Below are 17374 nucleotides of genomic sequence, written 5' to 3'. Positions count from 1 at the left end.
ATCACGGCATTGTATGCTTTAAGTTTGGTCTTAATTGACAGATTCTTGAGTGCCATTATCTTCTTTAGATTGAAATAAGTTTTAGACCCATTCACGTAGACGTTAACATTAGAAAAGCTAGAATTTTCGAAGCGACTAAAACCGCCGTCTGGACGAAAACGTCCCGTCGCCAGTTGATGTTCAAAAATGGCTCTGAGCACTATGGGACTAAACATCCATGGTCATCAGTCCCCTAGAACTTAGAACTACTTAAACCTAACTAACCTAAGGACATCACACAACACCCAGTCATCACGAGGCAGAGAAAATCCCTGACCCCGCCGGGAATCGAACCCAGGAACCAGGGCGCGGGAAGCGAGAACGCTACCGCACGACCAAGAGCTGCGGACGCCAGTTGATGTGTTTACAACTTGTTCTTAATATTTTTATCTTAGGGTGTGAGTTTTAGTGTAACAAAAAAATTCAAAATTACCCACGTGCACGAGTGGCTTCCTGTTACCTGCCAGCATACATTTGAGAATTTCTTGCTCACATGGAAGTGGACAATAATTGGCCGTGGAAGATTTCGTGGACAGACGAAGCCCACTTCCATCTGAAAGGCTATATCAATACACAGAATTGTCGAATATGAGCAACGGAAAATCCACATGCAAATCAACCAGTACCACTTCATCCTGTAAAGGTCACTGTGTGGTGCGGGTTTACAGAATCATTTGCCATAGGGCCATATTTTTTCGAAGAGACAGGTGCTTCATGTCCTGTTATCTGTACCGTCACTGGCAAGCACTATGAGCGTCTTTTGTGCAACCACGTCCAGCTCTCCAACAGCACATTACCAATCCAGTTAAGCAGCTGCTGCAGCTGCCGTTTCGGAAATCTAGAATTATCAGCCGCCATTTCCCTGGCGCCTGGCCGTCCCGCTCACCTGATCTTAATCCGTGTGACTTCTGGCTGTGGGGCTATCTGAAAGATGTTGTGTTCAGTTTTCGGATTGCAAACTTAGCTGCATTGAAGGCACGCATTGCGCAATATATTCTGAACGTGACTCCCGAAACACTTCGATCAGTTGTGGAACATGCTGTTTCACGATTTCAACTTGTTGCACAAAACGGTGGACAGCGTGTTGAACATGTTTTGCGCCAGTCACAAGGAAATTAATAATCCTATTTGATTTTGATTGACGCTTTTCTTGCGGTTTTTGCCCTTGGGACAATTAAAAACCGATGTGAGTGATACTTTTTATGCGATTTTCGGCCTCAGGACAATTGAAAACCGATTTTTCCCATCCCATCTGATATGGCCTTGTCGTGGTGGATGGGCTTACGTAACAGTATCACACCTGTACATCCATACACAATGAGCACAGTTTCAAAAATGGTTCAAATGGCTCTGAGCACTATGGGACTTAACATCTGACGTCATCAGTCCCCTAGAACTAGAACTACTTAAACCTAACTAACCTAAGGACATCATACACATCCATGCCCGAGGCAGGATTCGAACCTGCGACCGTAGCGGTCGCGCGGTTCCAGACTGAAGCACCTAGAACCGCTCGGCCACCACGGCCGGCTGAGTACAGTTTGTTTAACGTCAAACGTAGACCTTAGGCATTGTTGTATGATTCAATCGTCATTTGTAGTCTACCACTATTATGATGCTTACAGCGCCATCTATTGCTACATTTTTCTTCTGACATACGTTTTCCCGTTTCTCCGATAATATTCCGTTTTAGTTTAAAGTCATTCTAACCAGTGGTGTTATTTCTACAGCGGTTTGAAAATTTAATTAGAGTCACCGTGTACATTAGAAGGCTGAGTAACACGAATGTATCTTGATGTATCACGCAAACAACTCTAAACGAAAAACTAATCTACACTAGTACACTAGTACTGCTCCTGGTGATGCTTATTCTTATGACAGATTTCCAAAAGGAAAGCACGTTCGTTTACTGAAAATTCGGTTACTGAACGTGAGCATACGTACTGAAAGCCGGTGAGAATGTTGAGTAGCGAAGTCTTTCCCGCTCCAGATGGCCCCATGATGGCGGTGAGCTCTCCGGACTTGAAGAGGCCAGAGATGCCTTGTAGCACCGTCTTCGTCTCTGCAAAACAAAAAAGGACTCGCTTAAGTGGACAGGTTCGAGATTCGACTCAACAGCTACACAGGTACTGTTTCCAGCCCTCTAACGACCAGTAGCGGTGCCTCAATGTCATCAGAGCCATTACCAGAGAACCGGCGTTCCAGAATATTGGGCGGCCGCCAGTGATGACGTAACGTAACTGTCTGCTTTGTTATGGATGTCAGCAGTGGTTATCAGAGTGACAGCCGAGGGTAACAGTGTTTTACGTCTGGATACAGCATACACTCCGCTACGAGACGAGAGGAAAATCCACGCATGTAGAACTTTAAATCAGTGGCACTTGTTTCCTTCCTTTATGTTAAAGCGTAAGTTTGATGCCCAACATACAGGAAATTCCTTACTTGTGCAGGATCATCATCAGACGTAAACAAAAGACATACTATCTTGCAGGGAGCACACTGTGCTCTTGTGGGAGCGATCTAGATGCTTGTAACACAAGCAACAGATAGCCTAGATCGCAGGAATTCTTTTTATTCCATGATTACCAGTTTCGGCGAAACTAAAGCCCCCATCATCGGATCTTAGGACACATGCAGGTTACAACATCGAGGCAAACAATGATACTATTAATGGTTGCCTATAACACGCAGGCAACTGTTAACATGATCATTGTTTACCTTGATGCTGTAACCTGTATGTGTCCTAAGATCCGATGATGGCGGCTTTAGTTTCGCCGGAACCGGTAATCATGGAATAAAAAGAATTCCTGCGATCTTGGCTACCAGTTTATTGTTTTGTAAACAAAAGGCTCTACGCCGCAATGACTGCGTGTACATTAGAGACGAAGCGCAAGTTCGTATTGGGGAAGTGAAATATTGAAGTATTTAGTTCTTGCGGCATTCAACCGCTCCGTGGTTAGCGCCCATGAAAATCCACAATCTTTTCAGTGTCCAGACTCACCTCTTTCCCGAATGATGCAATGGTGAGGACAACACATACATCCAGTCCCTAGGTGAAGAAAATCCCTGACATGGCCGGGAATCGAATCCGGTACCCCGTGATTCAGAGCCAGCTACGCAAACCACTGCACTACGAGATGCGGGTTCAGACTGGGAAAGGAGATGCATTTGCCTTGAGTGATTAAGAAAACTCTCGAAAAACCTATCCCTTCGAAAGTGTCCCAAAACCCATATGTAATACAGAAATGACCACTAGATGTCATGATAGGCGGACGCATCAGTATAAAATGAGACGTCAGTATTGTGCTGTCAGCAGAGAGGCAGAATGGGTCGGTCAGGAGGCCTCAGAGGCTCCGAACGTGGACAAGTCATTGAGTATCACCTAACAAATCTATCAGCGACATTTCTAGCCATCTACAGCTCCCAAGCCAAATGTTGGTGATGTGAGAGTGAAGTGGAAAAGCGAAGGAACAATCATAGCTAAAGCAAGACGAGACAGACGTCGTGTATTAACGGACGGGGACCGCAGAGTACTGTTTACGTGTGGCTGTAAAAATCGCATGAAAGCAGCAGGAGGAGTCACTCGTGAGTTTCAACATGCTACCAGCAGTCTAGTTAGCTCACTGACTGTGCGTAGGGAGTTACAAGGAATGCTATACAGCGGTGGGGCAGTTCCTCAGTCAGTGGTGAGACGGACTGAAGAACGACGTCACTGGACAGTCTCTGACTGAGAACGAGTGATGAGGAGTAATAAATCAGCCTTTACGTCGTCCCAATCTGACTGAAGGAAGTGGGTGGGGCACACGCCTGGAGAATATACTTGCCAACATGGATAATCCCAACAGTGGCTATGGGGGAGGTGGTGTGGTTACAATATGAGGGAGTTTTTCAGTGTTAGGGCGTGGCACCTTTATTGTAAACGAAAATGCTAAATGCGGAAGCATTCTGTTCCGCGTACAGCAGATGAACAGTTCAGATCAATGGTTGTTTATATCAGCATGACATTGAGCCTTGTCATAAATCTGTATCTCTGAGGCAGTGGTTCGTGGATAATAATATTCCTGAAATGGACTGGCCTGCCCGTAGTTCCGACATGAACCCAATGAGACGCCTTTGGGGTGAGTTAGAATGTTGACCTCATTCCAGACCCCAGGGTCAAAAATCACTACCTTATCTGGTTTCTACTTTTGAGGAAGAATGAGCTGCCAATCCTCCACAGGCATTGGCACACTTCACTGAAAGTGTAGCCAGGCGAGCCGAAACCGTCATAAAAGCGATGGGTGAAGCACCCCGTATTAATGTCCACTAATAGGTGTCCGGATACTTTCGATCAGATACTGTACATCTGGTCGGGCGGACGGGGATTTGAAGCGTAGTCCTCCCTTCATTAGCACTGCTGAAACTTATCTACATCTGCATGTATACTCAGCAAACCGCCGTGAAGTGCACGACAGAGGGTGCGTCACATTGTACCATTTATTAGGGTTTCTCCCGTTCCATGCACATACGGAGCGCAGGAAGAATGATTGATTGAATAACTCTGTGAATGCTGTAATTATTCTAATCTTATCCTCCCTATTCCCATAGGAATCATACTTAGGGGGTTGTAGTACGTTCCTAAAGTCACCATTTAAAGCCGGTTGTTGAAACTTTGTTAGTCGAACTTTCTCGGGGTAGCTCACATGTGTCTTCAAGAGTCTGCCAGTTGAGTTTCTTCAGTATCTCTGTGACGCTCTCCCATGGATCATACAAACCAGTGACCAAAAGTGTTGCCCTCCTATGGACATGTTCAATAATCTCTTTTAACCCTACTATATTCTATAAAAAGTCGCACAAGTGATTTGTAAGCAATCTCCCTTGTAGCCTAACTGCACTTCCTCAGTATTCTACCAATAAACTAAAGACTACCGCATGCTCTACCCTCAAAAGAGCCCATGCAGTTATTCCATTTCTTATCTCCACAAAGTGTTACACCCAGATATTTGTACGAGTATTATATTGTTTTTTTTTCGTTTTGTGAAGTGCACAGTCTTACATTTTTGAACATTTAAAGTAGGTTGCCAATCTTTTCACCACTTTGAAAGCTTATCAAGATCTGGCTCAATATTTATGCAGCATCATTCAGACAGTACATTAGTTCATTACAGATAACTGCATCATCTCCGAGAAGTCAGAGGTTACTATTAATATTGCCTGCAAGCTCATTAATGTGCAACATGAACAGCGAGGGTTCCAGCAATCTTCCCTGTGCCCCTTATTAGTAGATGGCAAGTAATACTCAGTCCACAGATCTCTGATCACGTGGTAGAAAAACGGATAGAGCTGAAACAGAGCTGAAAATGTGCTGAGAGAGAGAGAGAGAGAGAGAGAGAGAGAGAGAGAGAGAGAGAAAGACTTTTCCGAAAAGATACAACATAGCTTTGATATCACATTCGTATAACAACGTATATCAACATTATTGTTAAGTGGTTAAGAAATAATTAAGTGAACATATAATACAACAGACTTACAGGCATTTTTCTCATTTCCATGGAAAAATATTTGACTTTTCTGAATATCATAAATGTCTTCCAGTTAATTTTCTATGACACTGCGAATACGTGCAGCACCATAGAATTATACAAATGCTTGGAAGCACGTACTAATAGAAATTTTAATTGATAATCATCTTATTGGACATCCTCAGCAGATTAGTACATCAACATTTGCTCTTCACATAACTACCACTTTTGGAAACAAGTGTATCAAATGGTTCAAATGGCTCTGAGCACTATGGGACTGAACATCTGAGATCATCAGTCCCCTAGAACTTAGAACTATTTAAACCTAACTAACCTAAGGACATCACACACATCCATGCCCGAGGCAGGATTCGAACCTGCGACCGTAGCAGTCGCGCGGTTCGGGACTGAAGTGCCTAGAACCGCTTGGCCACCACGGCCGGCACAAGTGTATCAAAATCTTATTGTTTCTGCCATATTTACACACAGTGTCTTACAGCACAATTTTCGGGGGTTCCCTGTCATCATGATTAACCACAGTCATCTAGTAACACCTCTTCAGGACGTTAATCTGCAACTTCACAATGTATATGTACCCACTAATGAAATTCGTCGAACAGTAACTTTAACAACTGCAACTAACGACAACAAAACGAAGTTCGTTATTCTGTGTCCCTGAAGCCTCACTAAAGCAGTAAAGACTGAGAAAGTATTTCAAAATGAAGCACAAACATCGAAATATTTTCTTTTTGACAACTCTTTATTTCCTATGTATATTTAACTAACACTAGTACATACTGTAGTAGAAAGAAAAAAACACACTCACTTTATTGTCAAATCTGTGTTTCACTTGTAACATGAATAGTGACAAAGACAAATATGTTCATTTTCATTGAACTACTGCGCCATTTAGTATTCTGTAAGTAGCCAGCATGCAACAACATCCACTGTGTAAACAGATTGTTTCAATGCTATTTCGATGGAAATCATGCTCATGATCTGCTCGATATGCGCGAAACTGACTGCTGTCGTGTGAGGTATGCTGTTAGATTTAGAAAAGTCGAGACTGTAAGTGATCTGGTTTTTATAACTAGAGTATTCTGTATAACTTTAAATGAAAATGCCAAGACATTAAGAGATTCTGAAACATTTAACCAGCTAAAGAATTACAAATACCTTCTCAAGAAAGAAAGACATAAATAAATGCACCTGAAACGCAAGAGACCCACGATCAATAATTGGCTATGTAATAATTAATAAAAAATAAGCTCTCTAATGCGAGACACTCATGTGTTTGGAGGTAATGATAAAGGCTCTGACCACTCCATAGTTACTTGAGAGATTGAAATATGGACAAGATAGAGGAAACAAATATATCTAAAGAAAACTTGAAATTTTTAAATATAAATTTCATTTTCTGAAGAAAGAATAAGTAACTTAAATCAACAACGATGCACACAGGAATTGCAAATGGTTGAAACTGAAAACAATATTGAAGAAGAACAGGAAAGATAAAGAACAGCGATGCTGAAAATAGCTAATGAGCTAGCAGGGAAAAGTAAAGTATCAAATCGGAAAAGGGATCTGAAAATATGTCATACAGAAATAGCTGACAATACTGAAGAAAAACAAAATGCTTTTAATACCTATTTAGAAACACAAGTAGATGAAGCTGGGAGAAAATTTATACAGAAAAGAAATAAAACAAAGAAGTTAATAAAGAAATGTCATAGTGAATCCAGGAAAGAATCATGTATAATGTTGAACTGACATTCACGGAAGACAGGACGTGATGTTTAAACTTATCAAGCATATCAATAGAAAGGAGGAAGTTACTCCAAATATTAATATAATAACAGAAAATCAATGGATACATCATTACACAAATTTATGATATGATGAAGATAGTGAAGAAAGCTATACTATAAAAACTGATAATAACTTTGTAGATCAAAGAGATATAGAAGAATTAAAAGCTGTCTTAAATGTAACAACAAACAGAAAAGCTACTGGCCCAGAGGCATTAATGCTGAATTAATCAAATATAGGAACCATTCTAGAATTTTGCTTCATCTATTTTATTAAATATGTTTTGAAATAATTGTTATTTCAAGTTATTTCTACTTTAAGAAGGGCAATAGCCACGACACAGTAAATTATAAAGGAATATGTTTACTAAATGCAAGATATGAAATTTATGCGAAAATTATTAAAGACTACAAAATATCGCTAATGCTATAATCTCAGAAGAGAATACAATGAAATGGATGGATCACGTTTAGGGAATGACAAAGAATTGATTTTCAGAAAAGATAATGACTTATTGGCCGACTGGAAAGAGAGAACTACGTATACTTCGTAAGAGATGGATGCATGGGTGGATGAGGTGATTATAACGTCAAATCATTTGAAGGAGGCGATGACGACGAGATGATGATGATGATGATGATTATTATTATTATTAATCTGTTGGCATAAAATATGTATACGGTGCTACAAGAATTCTCACCTCAGTACTCAGTGTAATTAAGAACCAGTGCCGGCTTAACAGATACTGTTGTGTGATTGTGTAATGCGGAAAATTTTACTTACTTCGTGAATGAGTCATGAGTCGCTGTCTCAGGTAATGGTTCAGTGACTATGATGCACGCATCTAACTTAATTTAGGGGAATATTAGCGTACCTAGGACACTGCTTCGTTCACGCTAAATATCTTTCAAACTCACGGAGAAATTCTGTATCGTACACGCTGTCTTAAACGCACTGATCTACTATAATGATGTCAGCTGAGATTAAAGATGACATAACCAGTTGACTACCACAGTTCTCTCAATGTATCTTATTCTGCAGATCCTAATGTCAAATGAGAGAAAGCGAGAGACAATATCACGACCAGTTTGAGAGTCACGGAAAAGAAATACGGTTCCATGCATACTCAGCGAGAAAATGTGAATTGCGTGGCAGAGGTTTCTGCACATTATATTGTAGTATATTCCCGCACCGCTGAGCATGAGACATGGAGACAACAGCTACTTACATCGCTACGTAGATTTCTGCCTTCACGATCAGAGAATAATATGCTTAAGTCCCACGTTTGTATTGTACTTCTGACACAACATACTTTCTCATGTGTACAATATTTGTAGCCACATAAAGCTTCAGAAATTAGAATAAAGACAAGCAGTGACACGGTATTCAGAGTTCTGTCGGTGAGTTAGGCCAAAAGGCAGTTTTAATAAAGATACATAATATTATATCGTATAAAGACAGATATACTGTATATTGTATGAAAGTGCTCCAGTGGTCGCAGCCACTACTTGGATTTTAGTTCCACTTTAGACTAACATTCCCTTTTGTCAAATAATCGATGACCTCTGTCAATCCCGTCTGATATGGAGCGCCCTCATGTGAGCTGTATACCATCACAGACCGTGCGATGTGCTGTCTGAAAAAAACAAGAAATTTCTATCAAATTTACAGGCCGTTCAAAGCAATATACACTGATCAACCAGAACATTAAAATGACCATCTAAGAGCTTATATGTTCACCTCTGGCGCGGATAACAGCGGCGACGCGTCGTGGCGTGGAAGAAATGTGCCCTTGGTAGATCTGTGGAGGGAGATGGCATAATCTCTGCACATGAAAGTCACCCAAGCACCGTAAATTCAAGGGAGAGGGGCTACGACGTCTGACGCCACGTTCGATCACATACCAGATGTGTTCGATCGGATTCAGGTCTGGAGAGTTCGGGGGCCAGCACATCAACTGGATCGCCACTGTGTTCCTCGACTCACTCCATCACATTCCTGGTCTTGCGACATAGAGCATTACCATGTTGAAAAATGGCACTTCTCTCGGGAAACACGATCGTCATGAAGGGGTGAACGTGGTCTGCAGCAAGTGAGCGATACTCCTTGGCTATCATGGTGCCCTGCAAGAGCTCCGCTAGGCCCATGGATGCCTTGTGAATGGTATCCAAAGCTTAATGGAGCCGGCGCCAGCTTGTCTCCGTCCCGCAGGACGGGTGTCGAGGAGTCGTTGCCCTGGAAAGCGACGGATTCGCGCCCTCCCATAGACATGAACATATCGGGATTCATCAGACCATGCAACATTGATTAAGCCCTCTTGCGAGATACCCGACTGCACTGCATGCAGACCGCTTCGCAGTATTCGCTCTGCAACTCATTCTGATGTAAACACATTCACTGGCAGCAGCAATTCCGTTCAGTTTGAAATCGTTTGTCACTAGGAAGGTGTGATACGCATCTCCAGTCCCTGTCGGTTAGGATATTTTTACGACCACTTTTCTTACTCCGTGATACCTGGCTGCAGGTGGTACACCATTCCTTGAAGACGTACTGGACAGACACCAAAAAATCGGGCAACTTCATTCACTGTCATGGACATGTCCAAGGACAATAGCTCCATCCTGTTGCATCTCCACGTCGACTCAACAGATGTCACGCATTTCCCACACGTCAGCGGTGGAGAGTCACACGCCCGTGTAATACAGATTGTGCGTCCATCTATAGCACTCCAAAGTGACCACGTACTTCTTGTTTTGGGAATGAGTAATATGTTGTTCGGTGAAGTGAATTTTTTCAGAGATCGTAGGCGCTTAATGAAGTACTCAACACGTACTTTAATCACGAGGGACCATCTGGAACCGTTACATGATAACACGATGAGCACACTTCTTAGTCCCAGACGTTAGTGCGCTGGCGGCAGTTCGTCCGTCTCCAAGACACCGACAGAGATGGCGTGGCGAATCTGAGCACGTGCGGTAGATGCATCTTGTGGACGTCGACCGACACGCCATGGGCTGTAATCATCAGCTGATCGTGACGTTCACTCGCACGGAGCAGGAGCAGTCGACGCACGTGCCTGCTGTGATGCGTGAAGGAAACTTCTCGCAGCGTGTGACGACTTCCCGCGTCTCTCGTTTAAACCCGTATTGGACGTACACAACGTACTGTTACTTTGAAATCTAGGAGACAACATTCCGCACCGTTAGGTTAAAAACCTTAAAATGATAGACACTATTACATTTAATTGAGAGCGCATATAAACAATTACAGGATGCATGTTTAAAGAGCTGTACAGTCTTGGATGCAAAACAGGCTTTATTATTTTATATTTATCTAATAACGCATTTCGCCTTGTTTAATGCATCTTCAGATTACCCTACACAGAAAACAGAAACTTTTCTTAAAAATAGCATGATCCCAATTTAGTAAAACGTTTGATTATAATGGAAAATATTGAAACCAACTTACTGACACGACGGGTATTGAATACATAGTCTGCCGTCCATGCAAATGTGTTTTGGACTGCGCTATATAATCTACACAGTAATCTACTGCTTTCTTATTTTGCAGTACATAGCTTAGAGGCACAAGGAAATTACTCGCCTTCAATGCCGTTTTGACTCTTTTTTGGTTCATTTTATTTTAACAGGACACTGTGTGACGACTCTTCAAATTGGACAATTTATGTATTTTAAATTAGACTTCTCGTGTCCTCAACGCTATTTTATATCAATACATTTTTTTAAGAAAACTTTTTCTGTTGTCCATATTGGTGTTCTTGATGGTCAAGACCAATAACTGGCTTCTAAATACTTTCGGTTATTATATTCTATTTACTTTTATTTTAGAGAGGCACCACCCAACGTTCTTAAGATATTGACAACGATGTTTGCTAAGATATATGCAGGACGCAGTCTATGTATTCAACATTTGTTGTGTCAACAACAATCACTACCTTTAAATAGCCACATCTTCCGAAAGACGAAAGCCGAGTTTCGAAAACCGTTTATCGCTGTCATGTTTACTTGTTACGGTCTGAAGCGGATTTGCTAGGTCAGTAAAATATGGCGCCCGGAAAACAGCTGTTACAGTTTCTGATTTACTCAACACAATCACTATCTCTCTTCAACTAGGGTCGACCGTGGTGGCCGAGCGGTTCTAGGCGCTACAGTCTGGAACCGCACGAACGCTACGGTCGCATGTTCGAATCCTGCCTCGGGCATGGGTGTGTGTGATGTCCTTAGGTTAGTTAGGTTTAAGTAGTCCTAAGTTCGAGGGAACTGATGACCTCAGAAGTTAAGTCCCATAATGCTCAGAGCCATTTGAACCATTCTTCAACTAGACTAGGCGTAAACAACTTCAGTCTAATATTTCTACTTATCCTTCACGGTACAGAAAGCCACTCCATCCATATTAGCCGAAAATTTTTAAGAACGAGATGAGACCTGACAGCCAAAGCACTTTTAAACACCTACTGCGTTTACATGGGAGCGAAAATTGAGTGCGCAATTTGAAAACCGGCAACTAGAATCGGATTTTCAGAATCGATTTTAAAGTGTTCAGATGACCATCCAGAAGCGGTATTGGGAAATCCGGTTCTGGAGCCCTATGTAAACAGGGTGAATGTAACCAGAAGAAATAAGCGATGTATCGATAATAAACAGGAAACCGCTCAACAAGGGGAACTGTAAAAAAGAAACGAGTACAATCAGACAAACAACTAGGATGGCTCAAATGGCTCTGAGCACTATGGGACTTAACATCCGGATTATGCCACACCCTGGCCACGTTCATGACATTTTTTTGATATGTTTCAAGGCACAGTATAGGAAGATTCTGTTACGGGATGCTAACGAGTAGGTGGGAGCACAAAGAAGGGTCATCGAACGACGCGCCAGATGGTCGCATGACGTGGGAAAGGCCGGGCGAGCAAGAGCAGTATCGTTCTGGCAGAGAGACTGACAGTGGCAATATACCCTACACGTTGGGTGCTAAGAAGCACAACTTTTATTAGTTATATTTACTGTTGAAATACTAATATACGCTCCAACAATGCTGGTGATGTTTCTTGCGCTGAGAACTTGTTAACGGTAATTTCAATATCACTCAATTCATCAGGAAATAGCAATTGTAACTTTTAATTGCAGACGTAGCTTATTAGTGGAAAGGGTGAACCAAACAGACTGCTAAGGTAGCCCACTAATAGTCTACGATCTGTTTTCGAGGAGGTATTATGTGAATCCGTGTATAAAATATGATCTCATATAAAAAAAATTGCCTCGGATGAGGATGACGAATTTGTGCGATGTTGTGTTAATCCAAGGCAGTCTATGATCAGTTTTCTAGGTGGTAACAGACAAACTAATGTATGAAGTGCAGATCCGCGTAAAGTCGGAGTTAATTGTTAAAGTTGCCTCGAAAAACATAACTGTACGATCTCATGTTGATTCTAAGAGTGTGTGAAGCATTTCTGCGACTTTATCGTTGCTCGGGAACTAATAACTAATGATCGGGAATCTTATTATAAATAAGAACGATAGTCTGGCTCTAGAATCGTTATACTAATTTTTGCAATTGGTGAAATAAAATTCGTTGGCATCCTAACATTTTACGTCTTTTGTTAATGCTGAGCTTTTGAACCTGCCCACTTGTCACGTTATTACGAACTATTTTACACTAGCCTTAGAGTTCACGACCGCCGGAGAAGGAACCAACTGGAGCAACATTTACGAAACGCGAGGTAAGCAAGTTGACAATTCAGTTTAGGGCAGTAGGGGGCGAACGCATTATACTTTCATCTGTAAACCACACGTAGCATCGCAGTGGGTTCCCCTGTACATATTGTGGCAGACGGTATTTCTAACATTGATTCCCCTGTCTGCCGTGATAGTGTTACACTTGGCATCCACCGAGTGGGGAAAAATACCTTTAAACAACGGTTAACTGCAATAGGATACGACTATCCTCAATGAGAGTGCTATACTATTTACCCCTCTGCTTGGATGAGTGACTAAAGTGACAGACTGCTTTTTGAATAAATGCATTTGAACCCTCATGTCATGGTGTTACGAAAACACAGACTCAATGAAAACACTAATACAAAATAAACGTAACACATCCAATATATCCAGAACGCAGGGAAACTCGTAAGCCCCAAACCCACAAATGCACATAACACCATACACAATGACAAGAGAAAGAAGCAGATGAATTACACACATAAATTAACACACAGAGTTGTAGATAGACTAAAGATACAGGGCTTCCATATAGCGTGCAACACTGTACAACTCTCCGAACAAACTTAACCCAACCAACAAACAAGAGGGATAAATTCTAGGGACGAGGAATATACAAACTTGAATGCCAAAATTGCATTACACGTAGAATTTTAATGCAATGTGTAAAGAACACAAAGTGTTGGCAGTATAAAATAAACCATTCCACATTTGTAGACCACCTAAACCACTACAACCAACAGTCTACAAACGTGGAAGAGGATACGACAATAATCAGAATAAACAACCACAACCAATGCCTTACTCATATGCAAGAAAACAGCCATGTTCAGAAAGCCATTTCTGACAACAAACACGTGTTGACGTCCAGACACATATCAACACTAACTCTGTATTAAACTTAATAAAGTTTGAGAAACATCTCATTTGTACATGCAAAATGCGCGGTAGTGTGTTTGCTGACGGACTAACAGTGGCAACTCTTCTAATAACTCTACCAGCACTTGTTGCAGGAATTTCAAGTATCTGAGACCCGTTAAATGGCACGGAAAAACGTACGGCACAATAGGACGACCATCGATGATACCAGCCCACGCACCGATCCCGAACGGTTGCTGAATTTCACGTGAAATTATGGCTTGAGGATTTTTGTCGTCCTGAAATACCGAATGTCGCTGTTACAGCCGTACAGAATAGTCTCCCTGGTTATGTTTCATCCGTAAAAAGAACGCGGCGGGGAAATCTGGACTTGTCGACACACTGCAGCAACGTACAGAAAACAACACGTCGTGGAAAATCTGCTGGAGTGAAATTATGCACATTCTGTCGGTGATAAGCGTGTAGTTGCTGGTCATGCAGAACATCAGACTCTCATATGGGTTAGGTCCACGGCGTGGGCAATGTTTCGAGAACTCTTCGTCGGTTTCTCTTCATGTGACGATGGACGTCCTTTTCAAAGGCGACAGTGCTGCGTGTCTGCGAAGCACCACAGTCAACCCAGCTACGAGCTCTGTTCAAAAAATTGCGGAACTTTGTAAACAAACTTTTTCTACGCTTGCCTTTTACTTTTGTGGATGGTATCCTTCGAAATACTCCCCTCCACAACTGAGACATCGCTCACAACGCCGTTTACACTTCCGTAAGCAGTCTTGGTGCGCCTCTTGCTGGATCGCGTGAAGCGCCGTCTGCCAATTTTCTTTTACCTCGTCTACCGTTACAAATCTTCGTCTTTTTCAACGGCGTTTCCACCTTTGGAAATAAAAAAGAAGTCTGCAGGGGCCAGGTCTGGAGAATACGGAGGATGAAGCAGCAATAGTTACGCACCAACACGGATGAGTCTGCGGGTGTGGTTTCATAATGCAAGAGCCATGAATTGTCTCGCCGCCTTTCAGACCGCAGCCCTGTTTCACGCAGCCCTGTGGGCACGAATTCATAATGAAGCAATCCTTGAAAGTCAACGAAAACTATTAGCATGGGTTTGACATTTGACCTGATCTGACGAACTATTTTTGGTCTTGGAAAACCGTTCCCGACCCATTGTGAAGATTGAACCTTGGTCTCAGCACCGTAACCTTAGACCTACGTCTCATCATTAGTTATGGTTCTCTTAAGGAACATCTAGTTCTCACTTGTGCTATCGAAAAGCTCTTCACAGACTGCGATACGAAGATCTTTCTGGTCTCGACTCATGAGCGGCGGAACGAACTTGGCGGCAACAAGATGCATTCCATGAGGCTGTGTCAGGATTTCATGACATGTCCCAAGTGAAATGTTTCATTCTTCTGCAATCTCTCTGACAGTCAGTCTTCGATTGGCACGCACAATTTCATTGCCGTTCTTGACATGAGTTTCGTCGGTAGAAGGGTGTCCTGAATAACGGTCATCTTTAACATTCGTCCTGTCAGCTGTAAAGCTTTTCCTGGGTTTCAAGCAAACTTCAATGCACTACACACGTTGCTCATCTAACTCCGCCATCTCGAAATTCGTAAACTGTGCGACTCAGACAACGTTCTGAAAATGTGTGTGAATTCTTATCGGACTTGACTGCTAAGGTCATCAGTCCCTAAGCTTACACACTACTTAACCTAAATTATCCTGAGGACACACATACACACCCGTGCCCGAGGGAGGACTCGAACCTCCGCCGGGACCAGCCGCACAGTCCATGACTGCAGCGCCCGAGACAGCTCGGCTAATCCCGCGCGGCACACAACGTTCTACTCAATATACTATTGAACAATAACTGACAGACATGCAACAATGAAACTCCCGGAAGTTACACATTGAACACAGTCTTGTGTAGGTATACCAAGCGCATTTCGATCCAATACACCACTGGCGCGAAATTACGAATGTTAAGGAATTTTTTGAACCGACTTTGTAGTTGCGAACGTGCCAGTTTCTCGCAGCTGTCGTTGCAGACGGACGGAGGCTATCCGAAAAATGTAAAAAGTAAACTTTCACGGCAGGAATTGTCACAATTAATAAAATATTTCGGGCTATTTTGTCGTGGTATAAGGGATTTCAGTTCAAAATCCGGAGTAGCGAACCAGAGCGTGAAGCGGACGATCCCCCTTGAAAATGTCCTCCGCAGATGTGGACGAAACGTCGGGTTTTGAAGCGAAATCCCTCAGATCACGGCATAACAGTCCAGAATATTTTATTAATTGTGATCCGAAAAATGTTCTTGATAAGCGCGTTGGGCGGCTTTAACATTGCGTCCAGCTTCATCGTTGATTATCAAACTCCTTTTAACCTTCAGACTAGTATTCCGCCATCCCGTCCCGTGTATGTCGCTCTTACTACTCCATGACGCAGACAAGTGAGCATAACGCCAGTAGTGAGAGTAAACAGAGAGGACTTCACGCAGGGAACTCATCACAGTTTGTGGTTCGTGTGCGTGCCTGAAGCGAGATATTCGAAAGTGATCCGATCTTCAGACCTATTTTATATAAAGTATGTATTTGCGGACACGTGTTCCTCATCAAAACTTTATCTACTAAGTCCTTTCTATAACCAGCAGAAGTGTAAAAGGTAATTGAGTAACAACTTGTTAATACCGGTACTGTGGTTCAAGAAAGTAAAATGTTGTACTATCGCATGGGCGCAGTTGGTAATCTTTACAATAGTTCCCACTTAGTTCCCACTTAGTGTTTCCCGCAATTTGTGGGTGAGTATATTAAAAGTTTCGATCTAGCACATTTGCAGCTTCGAGTGAATGGTTCAAATGGCTCTAAGTACTATGGGAATTAACATCTGAGGTCATTAGTCCCCTAGGCTTAGAACTGCTTAAACCTAACTAACCTAAGGACATCACACACATCCATGCCCGAGGCAGGATTCGAACCTGCGACCGTAGCAGCAGCGCGGATCCGGACTGAAGCGCCTAGAACCGCTCGGTCACAGCGGACGGCTCGAGTGAATGGCATGCTATGTCATGACACTACACCTCAGTGTGTTCCTCACTTTCGTATCTCGCTCCATTTGACTCTGAAGACACGTCTACATTTACATGCTTATTACGCAAACTACCATATGGTGCGTGGCGGATAGGGATTCTGGCACCTCCGTTACTTACTCGTCGTTCCTGTTCGGTTTCTGAATGGTGCTTGGCGTGAACTATTGCCGTTAAGCCTCGTTACTGGCTCTCATTTCCCTTCCTAGCTATTTCGCAAGCTGTATGTTGTAAGGGGTCCGCAGGCCCTTACTACTAGGTTTGCACTCACACAAGTCGACAGGGCAACTATCGACTAGTGTGTCGGGTCGCGAGAGCTTGAGTTGAGTCAA

At 42.6% G+C, this 17374-nt stretch overlaps 1 protein-coding gene across 1 annotated transcript in view; it reads right to left on the bottom strand.

Annotated features, from left to right (window-relative positions):
• The window catches only part of LOC124802574 (ATP-binding cassette sub-family G member 1), a 468992-nt gene that overhangs the window by 171224 nt on the left and 280394 nt on the right, over nucleotides 1-17374 (bottom strand). Inside the window, exon 2 of the mRNA XM_047263446.1 lies at nucleotides 1984-2101. Coding sequence (XP_047119402.1) covers nucleotides 1984-2101 — 118 coding nt within the window. The remainder of the gene's footprint in view (nucleotides 1-1983; nucleotides 2102-17374) is intronic.

This window comes from Schistocerca piceifrons, chromosome 6 (assembly GCF_021461385.2).
Source record: "Schistocerca piceifrons isolate TAMUIC-IGC-003096 chromosome 6, iqSchPice1.1, whole genome shotgun sequence".
Taxonomy (NCBI): Eukaryota; Metazoa; Arthropoda; class Insecta; order Orthoptera; family Acrididae; genus Schistocerca; species Schistocerca piceifrons.
This window is presented reverse-complemented; position numbering and strand designations above follow the sequence as displayed.